At 34.7% G+C, this 19,668-nt stretch overlaps 1 protein-coding gene across 1 annotated transcript in view; it reads right to left on the bottom strand.

The window, feature by feature from the left end:
• Positions 1-17,502, bottom strand: part of LOC114333651 (uncharacterized) — a 106,807-nt gene extending 89,305 nt beyond the window's left edge. The window contains exons 1-6 of the mRNA XM_028283584.2: positions 17,347-17,502; positions 15,254-15,473; positions 11,939-12,192; positions 7,482-7,830; positions 4,390-4,602; positions 2,661-2,826 (exon numbers count right to left, since the gene is read on the bottom strand). Coding sequence (XP_028139385.2) covers positions 2,661-2,826; positions 4,390-4,602; positions 7,482-7,830; positions 11,939-12,192; positions 15,254-15,473; positions 17,347-17,502 — 1,358 coding nt within the window. The remainder of the gene's footprint in view (positions 1-2,660; positions 2,827-4,389; positions 4,603-7,481; positions 7,831-11,938; positions 12,193-15,253; positions 15,474-17,346) is intronic.
• Between the last annotated feature and the right edge of the window lie 2,166 nt (positions 17,503-19,668).

Below are 19,668 nucleotides of genomic sequence, written 5' to 3'. Positions count from 1 at the left end.
GTTTTCTCAGGATTCGAAGAAAATGAATACAATTAAAATACATTGAGAATTTTGACATGCGTCACAATTTTGCATTAACTCAATGTAAAATTCTAAACTGTTAAATTCCAGCTTCCCTAATTATTTGACATCAAAAGACATTAGAAACTATTTGTAGAGGATTGAAATCTGTATTGAAAACAACTGTTAAAATTGGTCTACGTAATTAAACATATTCCAAAATTTTGTAAAAATGTAATACATTTCAGTTTTCAGCCCAAACTTAGGCCACACACAATGCAGTAATGTTCACATTTTTGAACTGTCAATATTTTTATTTTATCATCTATTGTTTAAAAAAAAACCCAGTTGATAAGATACTCTCAGTTGCGGAGAAAGTATTAATAATAAAGATTAATAATAAAGTCTAATAACCGTGGAACAGAATAAGCTATCTGACAAATTTTAAGATTTGGCAGTGACATTGACAGTATGTAAATATTAAGTATTTATCCTTCAAAATACACTGCTCAATTTTCTACAAAATACGCTTCAAGAGTCGTATCAGTTTTTTTTGGAACCAGGTGTACATAGTATTAATACATGGTGAGATAATAGTGATGCAAAAAACGACGGGAAAATATTTCTTTTTGTTTTTGATTAATTTAGGTTTATTTGTTTATCTCCTTTTTGACAAACAAATGTTATACAGGAAGATGTTTTAATATTATTCAAAACAATCTGTTCCTTTTAAAATTCTGGGAATTGGCTAAAAAGTTTGTATTATTTAAAACGTCCTGCACGAGCAGTGGTAGTATTATTACTTATAAATCAAAAATTTTTGTAAAAAAAAATAATTTTTGTAATAAAAGGTATTTTTTTAAGTCTATGGTTCACTTCACCAAACTTTTTATTCATAGTCAAATTTGATTTTTTTATAAAAAATTAAGTAATGGTGTGGGGAAAAAAATAAACATGCCATTTTAATTACCTATTTGTCTAATTTGTAAAATTCTTATTAGAGTTTTCAAAAACCGTATACAGGGTGAAACTTTTTTCTAAGACCAAAACTAAGTAATTTTTTAAAGCCAGACCTGATTTTTTGTCTAGTTTGAATAAATCAGTTGATTGGGTGGTAATAGTGTAACGATTTACCAAAATAAGAGACACATCGATCTTCAAGATCGACTGTTCCAAAATTATGACGAATACAAATTTCTGTAAAAATTAACAACTCGCCCTGTATATTATTAAACAATGGGACACTTTTCAATGGTCATTTGTTATTCCCCATAGAGGCCTGCATACGATGTAGGAGTATGTACAGTTCCTCATGATTCACCCTATATAAATTAATTATGATTTAGTATCATAGTGTTAGTGTAAAAAAGTTAAATAAATTTAAAATAAAAACTAAATGAATGAAGTATTAAAATACTGTAATAAATTAAAAATAACTGTACGAAATATAATAGCATTTTCAGTGATTTATTTTATTGTTTATGGTTTTTCTTTTTTTAATTTTATTAAAGCATAGTATTTCAATTATCTTTACAGTGTTAATTGTTTAAACATTTTAATATATTTGCTCACTTTTAGAATTTAAAATCATTTAATACGAGATCCTTTGTAAAAGGTATGTTTAAAAATATGTTTTCGGATTAAAAAATCCATCAACAGTGTTACTAAAAGCCAAAATACCTGAGCCACCAAGATGTTTTGGGCAAAAAATATTTAGTGATGTTGCAAATATTCCTGGATATTACCCAAGGCAACACAGGATTCTTCCACGTGGTTGGAATTTAAGGATTGAAACCTCACATATTAGAGTTGGTTGGCCATTTAACGTGGGAAGGGTCCTGTGTTGCCCTGGGTAATATTCAGGAATATTTGCAACATCACTAAACATTATTAAAAATATGTAGTATATCACAAAAATTTTCAACATTTAAAGGGTTTTTACCAAAAATATTTTGGTGACTCAGGCATACTATTTTAGTCATTTTCAATTTTTTAATTAATATTTATGAATATAGAGGTCGCATAAGATTGTAGTTCCTTCTTTACCATTTTAATAAATGACAGTCTTCCTCAGCTGATCTGCTGTTCACGTGGGCTCAAAATGGTCTGACTCAGCCATGTTGTCTTTATAAATTAATAAAAGAATTTAGATGTGATTCTATTCACTGTAAAGGGTTATTACCCTATATCTGTGGCTTTTGCCCAGTATTCATGTTTTTTGTTGTGTTGTTAGGCAATTGCTCTTCTATGAAGGTATTTTAAGAGGACGTAAGTTTTTCACTCATTTTTTATATGAAAAAAAATCTTATCTTAAATATGTCCTTTTAGGAAGCTCTGATGATGGCACGTTATGTGTTGAAAGTACTTAGCTGATATAAAATATATTTTTTACACACTATCAAAAGTTTTTTGAAAACATACACCTGTTTGCCGTTTTGACATACTATTTTTTGACTTTTAGTAACACTGATGATGGATTTTTTAATCCGAAAACCTTCTTCGATTGATTGTAACTCTTATTTAGGGAATTTTAAATCTACCGTTTACCATTTACAAAGGATCTCGTATTCTTTTCATTTATGGTATACAGCCAGCTACAGGAAGTTTATTTTTCTCGTGGATTTTTTTAAAATCATTCAGTAAAAAGCTTACAAACTTACCTTTTTACAGGCGCCACAAGTTTAAAGATTACAGGACCAGGCAGTTTATTGTAAATAAGCATATTTTCATAAGCAATTGTACCAACTAAACTCGGGGCAAAATATAGATGTCGGGGTTTAAGTCCAATATTTGTTAACGGCATCAGATCTTCTTGAAAAGAAATTCCTAGAATAATAGCAATCTATAAACACTTTAGTAACCATAGGTTTTTAATACAGGAATTAATACCCCGTGGCAAAATGCAATACGTTTTACTTTAGTATCATTATCTCCAATATAATGGAAATAAAAACCAAGTAGCTACCATATATTATGACTTTAAGGAAAAGCAATCCATCCATCCATTTTATGGTTCTACAACCCAATTCGAGTCCTAGCCTCCCTCATCAAACCTAACCATTCGTTACGGTCTGTAGCCACGGGCGCCCATATAAAAACTTTTAGGGGGGGACCAGACGTGAAGATGTTGCACATTATATTTTGTATATGTACTTTGGATAGCCATATAGAGTATCAATTTGAAAAGTTGCCACCCCCTATAATTTGGTCCCTATAGAAAATCTAAAAATATACAAAATCACGTCAAATTTATTTGTGAGGGGACATTTTGTAGACCAGTTTTCAACTAAATTAGATCAACCCTATAGCGGGGGCGGACATAACCCCCAAAATCTTTAATGGAAAGGGGGGTTGAGTGATACCTCATTTTAAAGATCGTTCGATTACCTTTTCAAAAATACTACATACATTTTATTTATTTTCAGTACTTTTGGAAAAATCAAGTGAAACCATACAGATGTTAAGTAGGTATCGAGTTCAGAACTCCAAAACTTTTTTTGGAGTATTGAACTCCAATTTGAATTTTTTTGGGTATTTTAGTATTTAAAGTATTTTTTTGGAGTATTTTTGGAAAAATCAAGTAAAACCGTGAAGATATTAAGTATCGAGTTTAGAACTCCAAAATTTTTTTAGAGTATTGAGTCCAAGATTTTTCCAAAAGTACTGAACAGAAATATAAGGTATGTGGTATTTTTGAAAAATAATTGAATGATCTTTAAAATGAGGTATCACTCAACCGCCCTTTCTATTAAAGATTTTGGGGGTAGCGTCCTCCTCCGCTAGAGGCTGATGTAATTTAGTTGAAAACTGGTCTACTAAATGTCCCCCTCACAAATAAATTTCACATGCATATTTTTGCATATTTTTATTTTTTCTAAAGGGACCAAATTATAGGGGGTGGCAACTTTTCAAATTGACACACTGTATATAGTTTAAAGCACCCGAAAAGCCCATGGGTATGGGCGCCAATATCCACGATCGACTGCCAAGAAGATTACTTACGTCCTCATCCACATCATCCTGCAATCGCTTTCTCGATCTTTCAATAGGTCTCTTTCTGTTGTTTGTTTTTGTTTGTCCCATCTGTTTTTCTGAATTCTGCATCTATATTTTATCTGTACTAGGAGATGGTCAGATTCGCAACATACTCCTTATGGGCTCTTCACATCTTGCATGCTCGTTGCGGCCCTGTGGTCTATCAAGACATGATCAACTTGGTGGACGATTAGTAATTTTCTATTTTGCCTTTGTCATCCACTTTAATGTTAGCTTCATAGCTGCATACCTAAATCAGAACTTTTATAATTGAAAAGAGCCTCCCTTGTACCTAAAGTATCGCGGAACCCAAATTATGTAAAAAAATACCTAGTAATAATTTATGGTGCTCACCTTGTACGTTTATCGATAAAGTTAATGGAATTATAATAGTGTTAATATCAGAAGGATCAGCAATTGCGTTGGCACACAACCAATAGACTTGTGCAGTAAATGCTCTAAAATACACTTTTTCATTCTCAAATGGAGTGAAGAGGCATTTAAAAAACGTTGTTGCTCCGGGAGGCACACTAGCTTTTTTAGGCAGAATTTGAAAAACTTTGTCATCTAAAAAAACAATAATATAGGATATAAGAAATGGTAGTAATTAAATGAAGAACGCCAAAGGAGAGGCAGAGGATGCGAGACACCAAAATAAAATGTAATACCGGGGATAACCGGAGATGAATGAAGACTGAATAAATACTTCTTCTCTTCTTCTTTCTCGAAACTCCCTATGCCCCTCAGGGGCGTCGGAGGTATTATTCATCCTCTATCCATATCTTCCATTTCTTGCGGTCCTTTGCTAACTCTTTCATTTGTTGATGTGTTTTTCCTTTTTCCTGTCCAATTTCTATAATCTGATCAATCCATCTTTTCCTTGGCCTCCCTTTCCTTCTTTTCATCATCATCATCAGTGGCGTTACAGCTCTTTATGAGCCAAAGCCTTCTTCAGAACAATCCTCCATTCGCTCCTGTCTCTGGCAACTCTTCTCCATGCTTTAATTCCAATAGACTTTAAATCAGTTGCTATGTTGTCTTGGTACCTAAGTCCCGGTCTTCCTCTTGCTAGTTGTCCTATCGGCCCTCTTCGATCAAAAACCTTTCTGACTATGGCATCTTCCTCTCGCCTGATTACATGACCTATCCATCTAAGGCGTGCTACCTTAATGAATTGTACAACGTCAGGTTCTCCAAAATTTCTATACAACTCAAAGTTGTAACGCCTGCGCCACAAACCTTGTTCTTTTATGCCACCATATTATATTCGTTTTAAAATTTTTCGCTCAAAACGTTTGAGCAGTTCTTGGTCATTCTGAGTAAGTGACCAAGTTTCTGAGCCATATGTTAGCACTGGTCTTATTAGTGTTTTGTAGACAGTCAATTTAATTTTTCTAGGTATTTTTGAGGCCATCTGTCTTCTTAAGCCATAGTAGCGCTTATTGGCAAGCACTATTCTTCTTTTAATTTCTTCACTGACATTGTTATTTTTAGTTAGCAGCGAGCCTAAGTATATGAAGGTGTCGACACCTTCTAGTTCTAGGTCGTCAATTATTATTTTTGTAGGTGTCGGGTTGCTTGACCTAGTGCAACACATATATTTTGTCTTTTGAACATTTATATTTAGCCCCATTCTCTGATCAGATGCTCTTAACGACCGAACTGCTTCAGTCAGAGATTCTTTAGATCTACCTATGATGTCGATGTCATCTGCATATCCGACAATTTGTACTGATTTGTTAAAGATAGTACCATTCGTATTAATTTGGGACTCTCCAATTATTTTTTTAATGCCAGGTTAAATAAGAGACACGATAGTCCATCACCCTGTCTTAGTCCATTTTTGCAATGGAAGGGTCTTGAGAAATCGTTCTGGATCTTTACCACGCTCTGTGCTCCTGTGAGCGTAAGTTCAGTTAATTGGACAAGATGAAGCGGTATTTTAAATTCTACCATAGCAAGTAGAAGTTTACCTCTATTAACTGAGTCGTATGCGGCTTTGAAGTCCACGAATATGTGGTGGGTGTCGACGCCGAACTCTTGGGATTTTCAAGAATCTGCCTCACTGTAAATATCTGGTCCGTTGTTGATTTATTAGGACGGAAACCGCACTGATATCCTCCTACTATTTCTTCAGCGTAGGGGAGAAGTCTTTCGTACAATACGTTGGACAACACTTTATATGCCATATTGAGTAGAGTGATGCCTCTATAATTATCACACATCATCATGTCTCCCTTTTTGTGTAGAGGATACAGTACACCCAACTTCCAGTCTGTGGGTGTTTCTTTCTGTTGCCAAATTGCAGTTATCAGTTTATGCATGTGTTTAAAGAGGGTGTCACCGCCGTTTTTGAAGAGTTCAGCAGGGAGATTATCCGAACCGTCTACTCTTTCCTTCTTTTACCATATCTTTTTGATTCCATCACCTGCTTTCCCTGGTCCGTTCTGTTAATGTGTCCATACCATTTTAATTTTCTTTTTTGGATCTTGGTTATTATCGATTCCTGTTTCAGTTTTTGTCTAATATCTTCATTTCTTATTCTGTCTGCGTTTATTGTACTGTCTAGTTTTGCATTGTTTACCCATGTCTCACTTGCATATATTAAAGTTGGTTCAGATATTGCATTGTATACCTTCAGTTTTATTTCTTTATATATTTCCCCCTTTCCAAATATTGTTTTATTTAGTGCATAGTAGATCTTATTTGCTTTTATCGTCCTGTATCTTTCTTGATCTAGCTTTCCATCATTTGATTTTATTATTACTCCCAGGTATTCAAACGTCGAGACTGTTTCTATTATTTCGTTTTTGCACCTAAATATCGTTTGGTTTATTTCTCCCTTTTCTTTTGGGTTAGTATCATGGTCTTTGCTTTGCTTACATTTACCTCCATTTTCAAATTTTCTATTTCTTCCACCCAGATATCGATTAATTTTTGCATTTTCTCTTTATCGTCTGCTATTATTACTAGGTCATCTGCATATAGTAATCCCTCCATTCTCATTGGTACTAAATTCCTATACCCCATTGTTGACTGTAATTACCTTGACCTTCTTTTAGCGCTCTTCATTACTCTATCCATTACTAATATAAATAAAACTGGGCTGAGACTGTCCCCTTGCTTCATTTCTCTCCTTAGGTTTATTATTGACGATCTGTTTCCGTTTATTTGTACTTTAGCGAGTACGTTGCTATATGCATTTTTTACCACGCTTACTATCTTTTGCGGGATTTGCAGGTCTTCCATTACTGACCATATTACTTCTCTATTTATAGAATCAAAAGCTCTATTTATAGAAGAACTCTATTTATAGAAAAACAAGAAGATGATAATATAAACCAATCAAATTTGATGATGTCATACAAATTTAAGAAGAAATGTTATTAGCGTAGGATAAAAGCAAAGAGAAGCATAACTATTAATTATTGTTAATTTAGTAATACCTTCTATCCAACTAACAACAATTTCATGTTTCATATCATTGGTAACACTGAAATTCTTGGACGATACCGCCAACGTTTCTGTTGAGACAAAATCTACATTTCTACCATTAAAATCGCCAGAATCAAGATCATCATCTTTTAAAATCACTGTTCCCAGATCTAGGTCAGTTGTGTTCAGATAAATTGGTAAACCTTTCTTTTCATTTTTTAGGTCTTGGCAAAGGTCTTTGAAATAAGCGTTATAGTTGACCGTATCTTCGAATGGTAAAGGGTAGTTTATGTAACAAGTTTTTTCTGGGTCAACTTTCTCTTTACTGTAACTTCCGAATAAAGATACTATTACAGGTTCCTGAAAATTTGCATTTCATTAAATTTTTCACTAAAAATAAAATTTATGAAAATGAAAGACAGTTAATATTCCATTCTCTTTCAGAGCCGACCATCATCCTCTTATGTGTTTCACCCTTTTGGTCTCTTCAGAGAGGCCTATGGTCTACTCTGAAGCAAAAAGAAAACAAACTGTCTCACTAAGCAAAATTATAAACAATAATTTGCTTTTACACGCTGTAGCGACATCTATTATTTTCGGATATAAGTGTTAAAACAGTGTGAAATTCTAGAGTTGATGAATGAAAGAAGAAAAAACAAAACCATCAATTAGACCCACTATAAACAGCTTCAAAACCAAATAAGAAGAAAAATTAGGGAGACTAAAGAAACCTACTTCTCTGAAAAATGTAAAGAAATAGAAGAATTGCAAAACAGATATGACAACTTCAACCTACATAAAAAAGTCAAAGAACTAGCCGGAATAGGAAATAGAAGAACCTCAAATATATTGCTGACAAAAATGGAAATATAATGGAGACAGAACGAAAACTACGACGATGGAAAGAGTACATTGAGGAACTATTTCATGACCAGAGAGATACTAGTACATCCGTAGATAGCCAAACCGGAGATGTGGGCCTAGAGATAACCAAATCAGAGGTTAGTCAGGCAATAGACTCTATGAAAACCAATAAATCTGCTGGTCCAGATGAATTACCTAGCGAGCTGATAAAGTTGGTCAACGAGAAAAACCTGGACATAATAGTGGAACTGTTCAACGCTATCTATACCAAGGGAATCATTCCTAGAGAAATGTTGACATCAGCATTTGTGTGTTTGCCAAAGAAAATGAATGCCAAAGACTGCAGTGACTACCGAACCATAAGCTTAATGTCACATACCTTGAAATTTCTGTTGAAAATTATTCACGCCAGAATACACTCTAAACTAGAGCTGGATATTAGTGACACTCAATATGGGTTCCGCAATGGTATGAGTACCAGAGAGGCATTATTCTCTATCAACGTGCTGATACAGAGATGTTTGGATGTTAACCGTCCTCTTTACGTCTGTTTTATAGACTACAATAAAGCGTTTGATAAAGTAAAACATGATCGACTCATGGAAATTCTGAAAACTGAAAACCTAGATGAACGAGATTTAAGACTAATAACACACCTCTATTACAATCAGCGAGCAAGAGTAAAAATTGAAAAAGAAACATCTGAAGAAATGGAAATGAGGAGAGGAGTCACGCAAGGCTGCATACTATGACCTCTATTATTTAACGCTTATTCTGAAGAGGTAATGCAAGAAACTCTGGAACATGAAACAGTCGGCATAAGAGTAAATGGAGTATTACTTAACAACATCAGATATGCAGATGATACAGTAATAATAGCCGGTAGTTTACAAGACCTGCAAAGACTCATGAGTAAAATAGTAAGGTGTAGTAGGGAGTACGGACTCTCTCTTAATGTAAAAAAGACGAAGTTTATGAAAATTAGTAAAAACAACCATAATACTAACGAAATCTTAATAGTAGAGGGCCAACAGATCGAAAGAGTAAAAAAGTACACTGACCTAGGAACACTTATAACAGCAAATAATGACTACACTGCAGAAATCAAAGTCAGAATCGAAAAAGCACGTTCTAATTTTATGAAAATGAAAAAGGTCCGATGTAGCAAAGATTTAACATTAGCTCTTAAAGTACGCCTAACAAAATGTTACGTATACAGTGTACTATACTATGTAGTGGAATCATGGACGTTAAATGTAGAGACAATGAGACGACTTAACGCCTTTGAAATGTGGACCTATAGAAGAATTATAAGGGTTTCCTGGGTAGATAGAGTTACGAACAACGAAGTACTGAGAAGAATAGGTAAAGAGAAGGAAGTTGAACTTACAATTAAGGAAAGAAAACTACAGTATCTCGGACATGTGATGCGGGGCGAGAAGTATGGCATCCTGCGACTCATAATGCAAGGAAAGATAGATGGCAGAAGAAGCATCGGAAGAAGACGAATTTCATGGCTGAACAACCTGCGATAATGGTTTGGATGCAGCTCAAAACAACTATTTAGAGCTACTGCCTCAAAAATTAAAATAGCTATGATGATTGCCAACCTCCGTAGCGGAGATGGCACCTGAATAAGAAGAATTGTGTTAAATTCCTCAAAATAATACATGGAAGACTATACAAAACAATAGAAGAAGATATAGATGACACCCAGTTTGGATTCAGAGGAGGACTAGGAACGAGAAAGGCTCTGTTCGCTTTTAAAGTTCTCGCGCAAAGACGACTAGATATGAACCAGGATCGCTATATCTGCTTTATGGATTACCAAAAGGTCTTTGATAGAGTACATCAGAAACTCGTAGAACTTTTGGGGTTTTGAACGTAAGGTTATTGCCAATCCGTACTGGAATCAAAAAGCAAAAAGGTTAAAATTGAAAATGTTGAAACAGAAACCATAGAAATCAAAAGAGGTGTTAGACAGAGTTGCGAGTTGTCTCCATTGTTATTCAATCTGTAAAGCGAAGCTATTTTTAAGGAAGCAATATCAGAGGAAGAACAGGGTATATCAATAAACGAAAAAATCTTGAACAGCATAAGGATCGCAGACGACACCGCTATTTTTTCAGACAGTCTAGAAGCACTGCAACGATTACTAAATAGGTTACCTCAAGTCAGTATAAAATATGGACTATAAATGAACGTTAAGAAAACCAAGTTCATGATTATTTCTAAGCAACATACAGTAGGAAGGCTAGATATTGAGGGAAAACAAGTAAAAAGAGTGAATAACTACAAATGTCTGGAAACCTAGGTAAATGAAAACAATGACCAAAGTAGAGAAATCAGGATGCGCATTGAAATAACAAGCGTTTATAAAAATGAAAAAAAATGTTTGTTAATCGAGACCTTCCTCTGGAGCTGAGGATAAGAGCCTTAAGATGCTACGTGTTCTCGACTTTGTTGTATGGAATGGAAAAATGGACACTAAGAATAGACAATATAAAGAAGTTGGAAGCATTTGAGATGTGGTGCTATAGAAGGATTTTAAAAATACCATGGATCCAACGAGTTACCAATGCAGAAGTGTTAAGAAGGCTACAAAAGAATGGAGAGGTGATAAAGAATATCAAAACAAGAAAGCTGGAATATTTAGGCCACATTATCAGAGGTTAGAAATATGAGATATTAAGGCTCATACTGCAAGGTAAAATTAAGGGTAAAAGATCCATAGGTAGAAGAAGAATTTCCTGGCTGAGAAACCTAAGAGGGTGGTATAGTTGCAGTTCAATAGATCTTTTCATACTAGCCGCCAATAAGGTGCAGTAGAAATGCAAAAAAAAATAAACAAACTGGAACATGCAGTAAAAACCACTTCTATGTAAAAGGTATATTTACTAAAAATTTTTAGAATCCCAATGGATTCAATAAAGTGAGTTCATCAGAACGTTTTCAAACCTATCGGTCCATCATCAGTGATTTGAATACTTGCAAAATAGCCCCAGAACCAAACAATGGTTGTGATTATAAATAAATCTACATTATGATGAAATAAATTTAAAATGGCTAAACGCCGAGGTTCAAGGATTAAACCTCTGGGAACATGGTGAAACTCTACCCGAGGACCCAATCAACCATCTTCGGTCAACGATGACTACTAAGTCTCTTATAATATGGTCTCTTATAAGTCTCTTAGTAGTCATCGTTGACCGAAGATGGTTGATTGGGTCCTCGGGTAGAGTTTCACCATGTTCCCAGAGGTTTAATCCTTGAACATCGGCGTTTAGCCATTTTAAATTTATTTCATCATAATGTAGATTTATTTATAATCACAACCATTGTTTGGTTCTGGGGCTATTTTGCAAGTATTCAAATCACTGATGATGGACCGATAGGTTTGAAAACGTTCTGATGAACTCATTTTATTGAATCCATTGGGATTCTAAAAATTTTTAGTAAATATACCTTTTACATAGAAGTGGTTTTTACTTCATGTTCCAGTTTGTTTAACTATAAGGTATACAGCCAATCCAGGGAACTACCCCTTTTTTAGCAAAAAAAAATAGTTGGTTATGGGTCTTTATGTACAGAAAAAATTACATACGTTACCAAAAATCAAAAAATTTAATTGTTGATAGTACGTTCCGTATTCTTTTGGGTTAAAAGTTACTCGAATATATATCTCCTTTTCTATAATACCCCGAGTTGGGTTAACAACGAACAATTTTTGTTTGTGGTCCATGTCAACTATGAATTCTGTGGGCATATTGTTTTTAAGTGAAAATACTTGTTTGCCGTATTTCTCTTTAGGTGTGACAAAAAATTTGATGTGTTTCTCAGATGCAGATATCACAGGTCCTGCAATAATATTTTCATGTCAACTATGAATAAAAATATAATAAGTCTAAGTTTTCTTCTTAATAATTCTAAGTTAATATTAAAAATATTCCTAAAAGATATTTAATTGAAAACCTATTGGACCGTTTTCCATGGCTTCTAAGAATTGCAAGCCAGATGGATGCTGAAGCGAAGAAGACAAGAGGGAATTCAAAAACTTACAATTCACGACCCCGTCTGTTCATCTGGTAAATTCCAACGGAAAATGGACCTATTTACTCAAAAGAGAGTAAAATTAATATAAAATAAAATAAAATAAAAATGCATACCATTTTTATTCAGTTGCAATGCGAAGGCAAAACTGTCTTATTTTTCACTTAGAACAGAGAGTGAAAACTAGCACTCTAAATCGACGATTTTCGACTCTATTTGGAGTCATCATCAGAGAGGCGTAGGTTTGCTGCTCTCTGTCCCAAGTGACGAAACTCCGAGAGCTTATAGAAGCCATGGAGGTTTTACCAGGAAAATGGTCCAATAAGTTTTCAATTAAATATCTTTTAGGAATATTTTTAATATTTTTCAATATTTCTAATATTTTTCAATATTTTTAATATTTCTATTAGGTTGAAAACTTAGACTTTCAGTTGCTAGATGTCGCTAGACACCTGCTCCATAAACTTCAGTTGCAATGCGGGGATAAGCTCTCGGAGTTTCGTCACTTGGGGCAGAGAGCAGCAAACCTAGGCCTCTCTGATGATGACTCCAAATGGAGTCGAAAATCGTCGATTTAGAGTGCTAGTTTTCACTCTCTGTTCTAAGTGAAAAATAAGACAGCCTTCGCATTGCAACTTAATAAAAATGGTATATATTTTTATTTTATTTTAAAATATAATAATTTAATACTTTAGAAAAGGCTAATCCAATATAAGAATTTAATTGCGAGGAATACTTAAGAGACACACAGTTTGGTTTTGAACGAGATAGGCATTGTTTGGGATGAACGTACTTGCTCAAAGATGTCGTGATATATCTGTACATATATTTATACTGATGTTTTATCGACCTCCAAAAGGCATTTGGTCGTGTTAAGCACTCTATATTGATCGAAGTTCTAAAAGACATTGGCTTGGTTGGACGGCAGAAATGCTCGCATGCATATAATTGCAAAATATTGGAATCAAACAACATCAGTTTTAGTAGATGGTATAGAATCAAAGTCTCTTAATATTAAAAGAGGAGTACGGCAGGAATGCCTCTTGTCACCCCTGCTTTTCAACGTTTACTCCGAAAGAATTTTCAGAAATGCACTTTCTGAAAGACAAAAAGGAACAATAATTGTGAACGGTGAAGTCATCAATAATATGCGATATGCAGACGATACAGTACTCCTAGATTCTAGTCAAGAAGATCTGCAAACACTACTTGATAGTGTCGTTGAAAGCTGTAGGGAGGCATTTCTGGATCTGAACATTCGGAAAGCCAAAATACTCGTAATAAGTAAACAAGAGAATATATAACCGTCTATATATGTAAATACATAATACCAAACTTGAGCAAGTTGATAAAATCGTATACCTTGGACAGCAATTCAATTGTAACGCAGAAAGTCACGGTGAAATTAGATCTAGGATAGAGTAGGCCAGAGCCGTTTTTGGAATGATGTCCAAGGTGTTATGTAACAGAGACCTAAAATTGGCATTGAGGATCCGCCTACTTCGCTGCTACGTGTTCTCGGTCTTACTTTATAGTGTCGAGTCCTGGACTATCAATAAAATCGATCTTAAGCGTCTTGAGGCTTTCGAAATGTGGTGGTTTCTTGGGTGAAGAAGATTCGAAACTCCACAATACTAGAACGTCTCTAGACTGTGAATAAAATCGATCTAAATCGCTTTGAGGCTATCGCAGTGTGATGCCATAAAAGGATTTTAAAAGTTTCTTGGGTGGAGAAGATTAGAAACTTCACAATACTAGAACGTCTCAGCAAGACTACTGAGATTATAAAAAGCATCAAGCAGAGAAATCTGGAGTATTTCGGACATGTAATGAGAGGTCCCAAATATAGGTTGCTGCAAAATATTATGCAAGGAAAAATTGAAGGCAAACGCAGTCCAGGACGAAGAAGAACCTCATGGTTGAAGAACTTGCGAGATTGGTATTGTGTTGATACAAGCATGCTATTTAGGGTGGCAGTGAATAAAATTAAAATAGCTATGATGGTAACCAACGTTCTGAAAGGACATAATATGAAGAATAAGAATGTTAACATCACGTCAATTTGCAAATCTTTCAAATTTATTCAAATTTATGCGAAAAAGTAGCATAACTATAGAGACAAATAAGAGAACAGATATTTACAGGGTAGCTAAAACAAACAAATAAAGAGAAAGACAACTGCAGCTAATATTTTCCGTGGAGGATGACCCTTTATTTGTTAAAGAATATATTTCAACGTGCAACCCTTTATAACTTTGTCTTCTAAAGGTTTGAAAAGATTGGGGAATTCCGGAAAGGTCTCAATATCAATGAAACAAAAATGCAGATCTGCACCTACAAGGGGTAGTAAGACGGACAGTATCTAATTGGATAGCTAAAGGTTCGGACCAACAACGCGTCTAGAAGCGCGCTTCATCAGTTTACCAATTTAAACGTCGGTAAAGAAAGATAGTAAATATATAATAGTGAAAAGGAAAGAGTTGGCATCCCAAAGTACTGTGAAATTAAAAAAATATTTGCTCTGTGATAAAATCGGTCGGACCATCATATCCCCAAGAATATCAAGGTACACCGCCAGTGTTGGCGTTAAAAATATTATCAGGTTGGTTAATTTACATAATGGTAAATATTAAAACACAACGTCATTTACGCGGCACTGATCCTATCAGCGCCCTAGCTCCGTCGGAAGGATGGACGCTTTAGTACGTGTACGTTAAATTTCTTTGAACCGTGTTATTTTACCGAAAATGCAGGTCAAGTAACTACCAAGACACCAACATCCCATCGTGAGTACAAAAACATTTAAGCCCGTTGCTCTAATTTATATAATATAAGCATATATACCTAAAAAAAAACAAATATATCATACCTGTTGATTCTCCTCTAGCTGTTATTATTAAACCAAAGTCAGATGAAGTTAAAGTGAAAACATCTGCACTTTTCAAAAATGGCGCTTGCGGTTTGTAGTAGCATTTTAGTTTCAGTTGGTTTTCTCCAACATTTAATTTTCCGGAATTTGGGGTAATGGTAAAAGTATCCCCATGACAGCTTAAGTTGCTTGATTTTTTAACTTCAAATTCATTAAGGGGCTAAAAAAATCATATTTCATAAAATTAATAAGGGCCATTACCTATCCACCTCATTATCCAATCTTTCTGAAAGTTGTTGTCAGAATAATAGAATTAGGGCAAAAGAAACCATTTTTAAAAACGAGCACGAATTTATAGCCTTCGCCGATGACTTAATAATTTCAAGCAAAGTGCGTAAAAGAAGTAAAAAGAGGATCGAAGAATATTATCGAAGAAGCATTGAAGTACCATTTGAATATCAATAAAAATAACAACAAATATATGATTATGGAAGCAACAGCTAAAATAAAGAAATAAAGAAAACCAGTTGATAATAAATGTACCAGGCAGTAAAATTTGAATGGATCGAAAAATTCCAGTACATGAGTGTGGTGATACGGAGCTTGAAATCAAATGAAGTCAAAATACGTATCCATAAATTGCAAACTCAGAGTATACCACACAGTCATTACACTGACGACAAAATAAGTGTGTGAGACATGGGTATTAAATAAAAGGGAGAAGGAAATGTTAAAGAAATGGTAAAGAAAAATACTAAGATACATATTTGGCGGAAATAAGACTGTACGTGGGTAGGAGAAAGGAAACAAAAAATAATTAATGGATATGTATAAAGAACCCAGCATTACCACTTTTGTCAAAGCACAAAGGATTCGATCGAATGCCTAAACTTAAATAAACACAAACACTGCTCTTTAATATAATAATGGACGAAATAATAGAAGCAGTACGTAAAGGTCATGGTTACAGAATGGAAAACAAAGAAATCCAAATATTATGTTATGCAGACGACGCCTCTTTAATCGCCGAGACAGAAGACGATCTCCAAAGATTAACACTCATATTCAATACAACAGCTAAGAAATACAATATGATAATATCAGCAGAAAAAACCAAATGTATGACAACATCTAAATACCCACTACGATGTAAAATCGAAATTGATGGGAAAATAATAAAGCAGGAAGCAAGGTTTAGATATCTGGGAATAGATATAACCAGTTATGGAGATGTTGAAGAGGAAGTACGACAACAAAGCTTAAAAGCAAGTAAAGCTGCGGGATCTCTTAATGACACAATCTGGAAAAACAAACACCTAACACAAGACACAAAAGCAAGAATCTATAAAGCAGCAATTACACCTATATTGCCTATAGTGACATACACGGCGGAGACAAGACCTGACATATCTGGAGACAAGTCCTGACGAATATCAGGGAAAAGTCTGTTGGATAGGGAGAGAAGCGAAAACATAAGAAGATGATGTGTGACAAAATGGAAACAGGATGAGTGGAACTAACACATTAGTAGAATGGCGGAGGATAGGATAGTACGAATAGCACCAGATAAGTCACCAAATGGACGAAGAAGTATTGGAAGGCCAAGAAAAAAATGGTGCGATAACTTAAACAATTTAGGAGGCTAATATTGAAGAAGAAACAGGCTTTAAAGCCTACATACAAGGAGGAAGAAGAAGAAGAAGCCTAAACTTGTACAGAAGGTTAATTTGTCCAAGAAAACGAGGCAAATCGAGAAAGATATTGCGAGAAAAAAGTGTAGAAAGACTTAAAATGCTTGAAGATATAGGCGAGACTTTAGTTATAAATAAAAGATACGAAATTAGTATAATTGAATCTGAAATGAAGGAACTGAGAAACATTTATGGGAAAACGTAGCTGGATAGGAAAAACAACGATAATATCAGAAACGAATTAAACCAGGAACCCAAAGAGGAAAAAAGAATATAAAACTGTCATCGACGCAGAACTAGCATGGACTGGAATAGCTTAGTAGAGAAAATAACACAAGCCAAAAGACGGGAAAGAAAAAATATGGATATAATATGGATATAACAGATGAGACTGTTACTTACTTGATCGTCTAAATCAATTAAGATATCTTTACACCTTTTATGAAGAAAGGGTACTTTTCCAAAATCAATTAAAACAATTTTTGTATTAATAGGACTGCTATTTATGGATTTTTCCTCACTAATTTGCTTTTGTGTACATACACATTTTGGATTCATTTTGTCAATTTGACGTTTGTATTATTATGCTGACAGTTATTAAGCAAAAATAATTCCAACAGCAATTTTCACCTAATACAAGTCGCAAAGAAATTTGAGTATACACTCAAAGAATAAGAAGGAGAAGAAAAGAGTAGAGACGTGAAAGGAAACCTCTGTATTTAAGAATAAATATCACACTATTGCTACTGAGAATTTTATAATTTGAATTGCATTCCTTCTCTCTAGTGTTTTTTTATCCTGCCCGTCACTATCCTGCACGGTTCTTTCCATTGTCTCGTTTAGTTCAAATCCATTCTGTTTGTTTAAGCCAGCACTCTGAGTCTTCATATTATTCTTAAAATATGCAGCCTTATTTTATCTTGACCTTTACTTCTTCTTATTTTTCAGCATTAAATAAGTAATCTAACTTCGGATATAGGCCTCACCGAATGTAATCCAGTGTTATCTATTTTGCGCAACTTGCTTTCAGTGGTGTCCTCCAATCTTCTTAATGTGATCAGCCCACCTCATTTGTGGCCCTCATCTGCTTCTACTTCCTAACCATGGTCTCCATTGTCGTATTTTGTGGATCCATCTTTTATCCTTCAGTCAGACATTGCGTCCTGCGAAGCTCCATTTTAATTTGCCTTTACTAACCTTTTACTTTTACGACAACAAGAAGCACAGAACCGTGAAGAGTGGCGAAGAATGGGAGAGACCTATGTCCATCAGTGGACAGAAGAGGTTGTATGATGATGATGATGATGATGATGAACCTTTTACTAGCCATCATCATCATCAATGGCGCTACAACTCTTCGTGAGTCTTTGCCGCGTTTACTATTGCTTTCCATGTTTGTCGGTCCTGTGTCACTAATTCCCATTGTCGCACTCCCATTTTCTCTAGATCTTGACTGCATCTTTCCACCTTTTTCTAGGCCGCCCTACAGACCTTCTTCCATCTGGACTTTCCCAGAACACATTATTTATAAGGCGATTGTCGTCACTGCGTATCACATGCCCTGCCTATCTGAGTCTATTGCCCTTTATATATCTGACTAGAATTTCCTTTGCGAATAGAGACTCTAGCTCGTTATTGTATCTGCGCTTCCATTCGTTTGTCACGCTGTCTCTGCAAGGGCCAAATATCATTCGAATGATTTTACGTTCCCACACCAGTAATTTATTTACTTCTCTTTTTGTTAGCGTCCATGTTTCGCTTCCATACGCGACTGCTGGTCGTATTATGGTCTTATATATCTGGATTTTTACACCTCGTGAAAGAAGTTTTGACTTCATTAGATGTTGCATTGCAAAGAAAGATCTGTTTCCTGCCATTATTCGCGTTTCAACTTTTAGCTCTAATTTGTTGTCATTTGTGATTATTGCTCCTAGATATTTAAATTTTTTAACCACTTCGAAGTTATGATCGTTTATAGTAATATTTTGCCTCATTCGCCGTCGTTCTTGTTTTGAGACGACCATGTATTTTGTTTTGTCTTCATTTATTTTTAGACCGATGTTTAATGCAGCTTCTTCAAAGCTCGAGAAAATATCCTTAATTTCTAATGTTGATTGTGCCACTGCGTCTGCGTCATCGGCAAAGGCGAGTATGATTTTTGCTCCCCGAGCAGTTATGTCTGGTTTGATTTTTGGATACATTTTTCGCATGACATATTCTAAGGCCAGGATAAACAACAATGGGGACCACGGATCTCCCTGTCTCAGTCCAGAATTTACGCAGAAAGCATTTGATATTTTTCTTCCTATTTTAATTTGTGCAAGGGAGTTACTTACACACATTTGTATTACCGCAGCTAGTTTCTTGGGTACGCCGAGCTCGATCATTGCTATCCATAATGTTGCACGATTAATTAATTGATTAATTTTACTAGCCAGACATGTATAAATATTTTTTATACTACTTTCAATTAGCTGAATAAGAACGTCTTATTAATTCTTTCGATTAAACTGTATTGTTAAAAGGACTACTCAATGGGTGGTTTTGAAAATACCGAAATTAAATCTTGTTTTGAATGAAATACTCAGTGTATTCTGATTTAACTGTAGCCTTATCTTTGAGGTTTTATCATTCCTGAACACAATATCTAACAATCACGAATATTAGAACGAAAATTTTTTTTGTTTGATTTATATTTCATATTTATCGTGGAATCCATTTAAA

The sequence above is a fragment of the Diabrotica virgifera genome, chromosome 2 (assembly GCF_917563875.1).
Source record: "Diabrotica virgifera virgifera chromosome 2, PGI_DIABVI_V3a".
Lineage (NCBI taxonomy): Eukaryota > Metazoa > Arthropoda > Insecta > Coleoptera > Chrysomelidae > Diabrotica > Diabrotica virgifera.
This window is presented reverse-complemented; position numbering and strand designations above follow the sequence as displayed.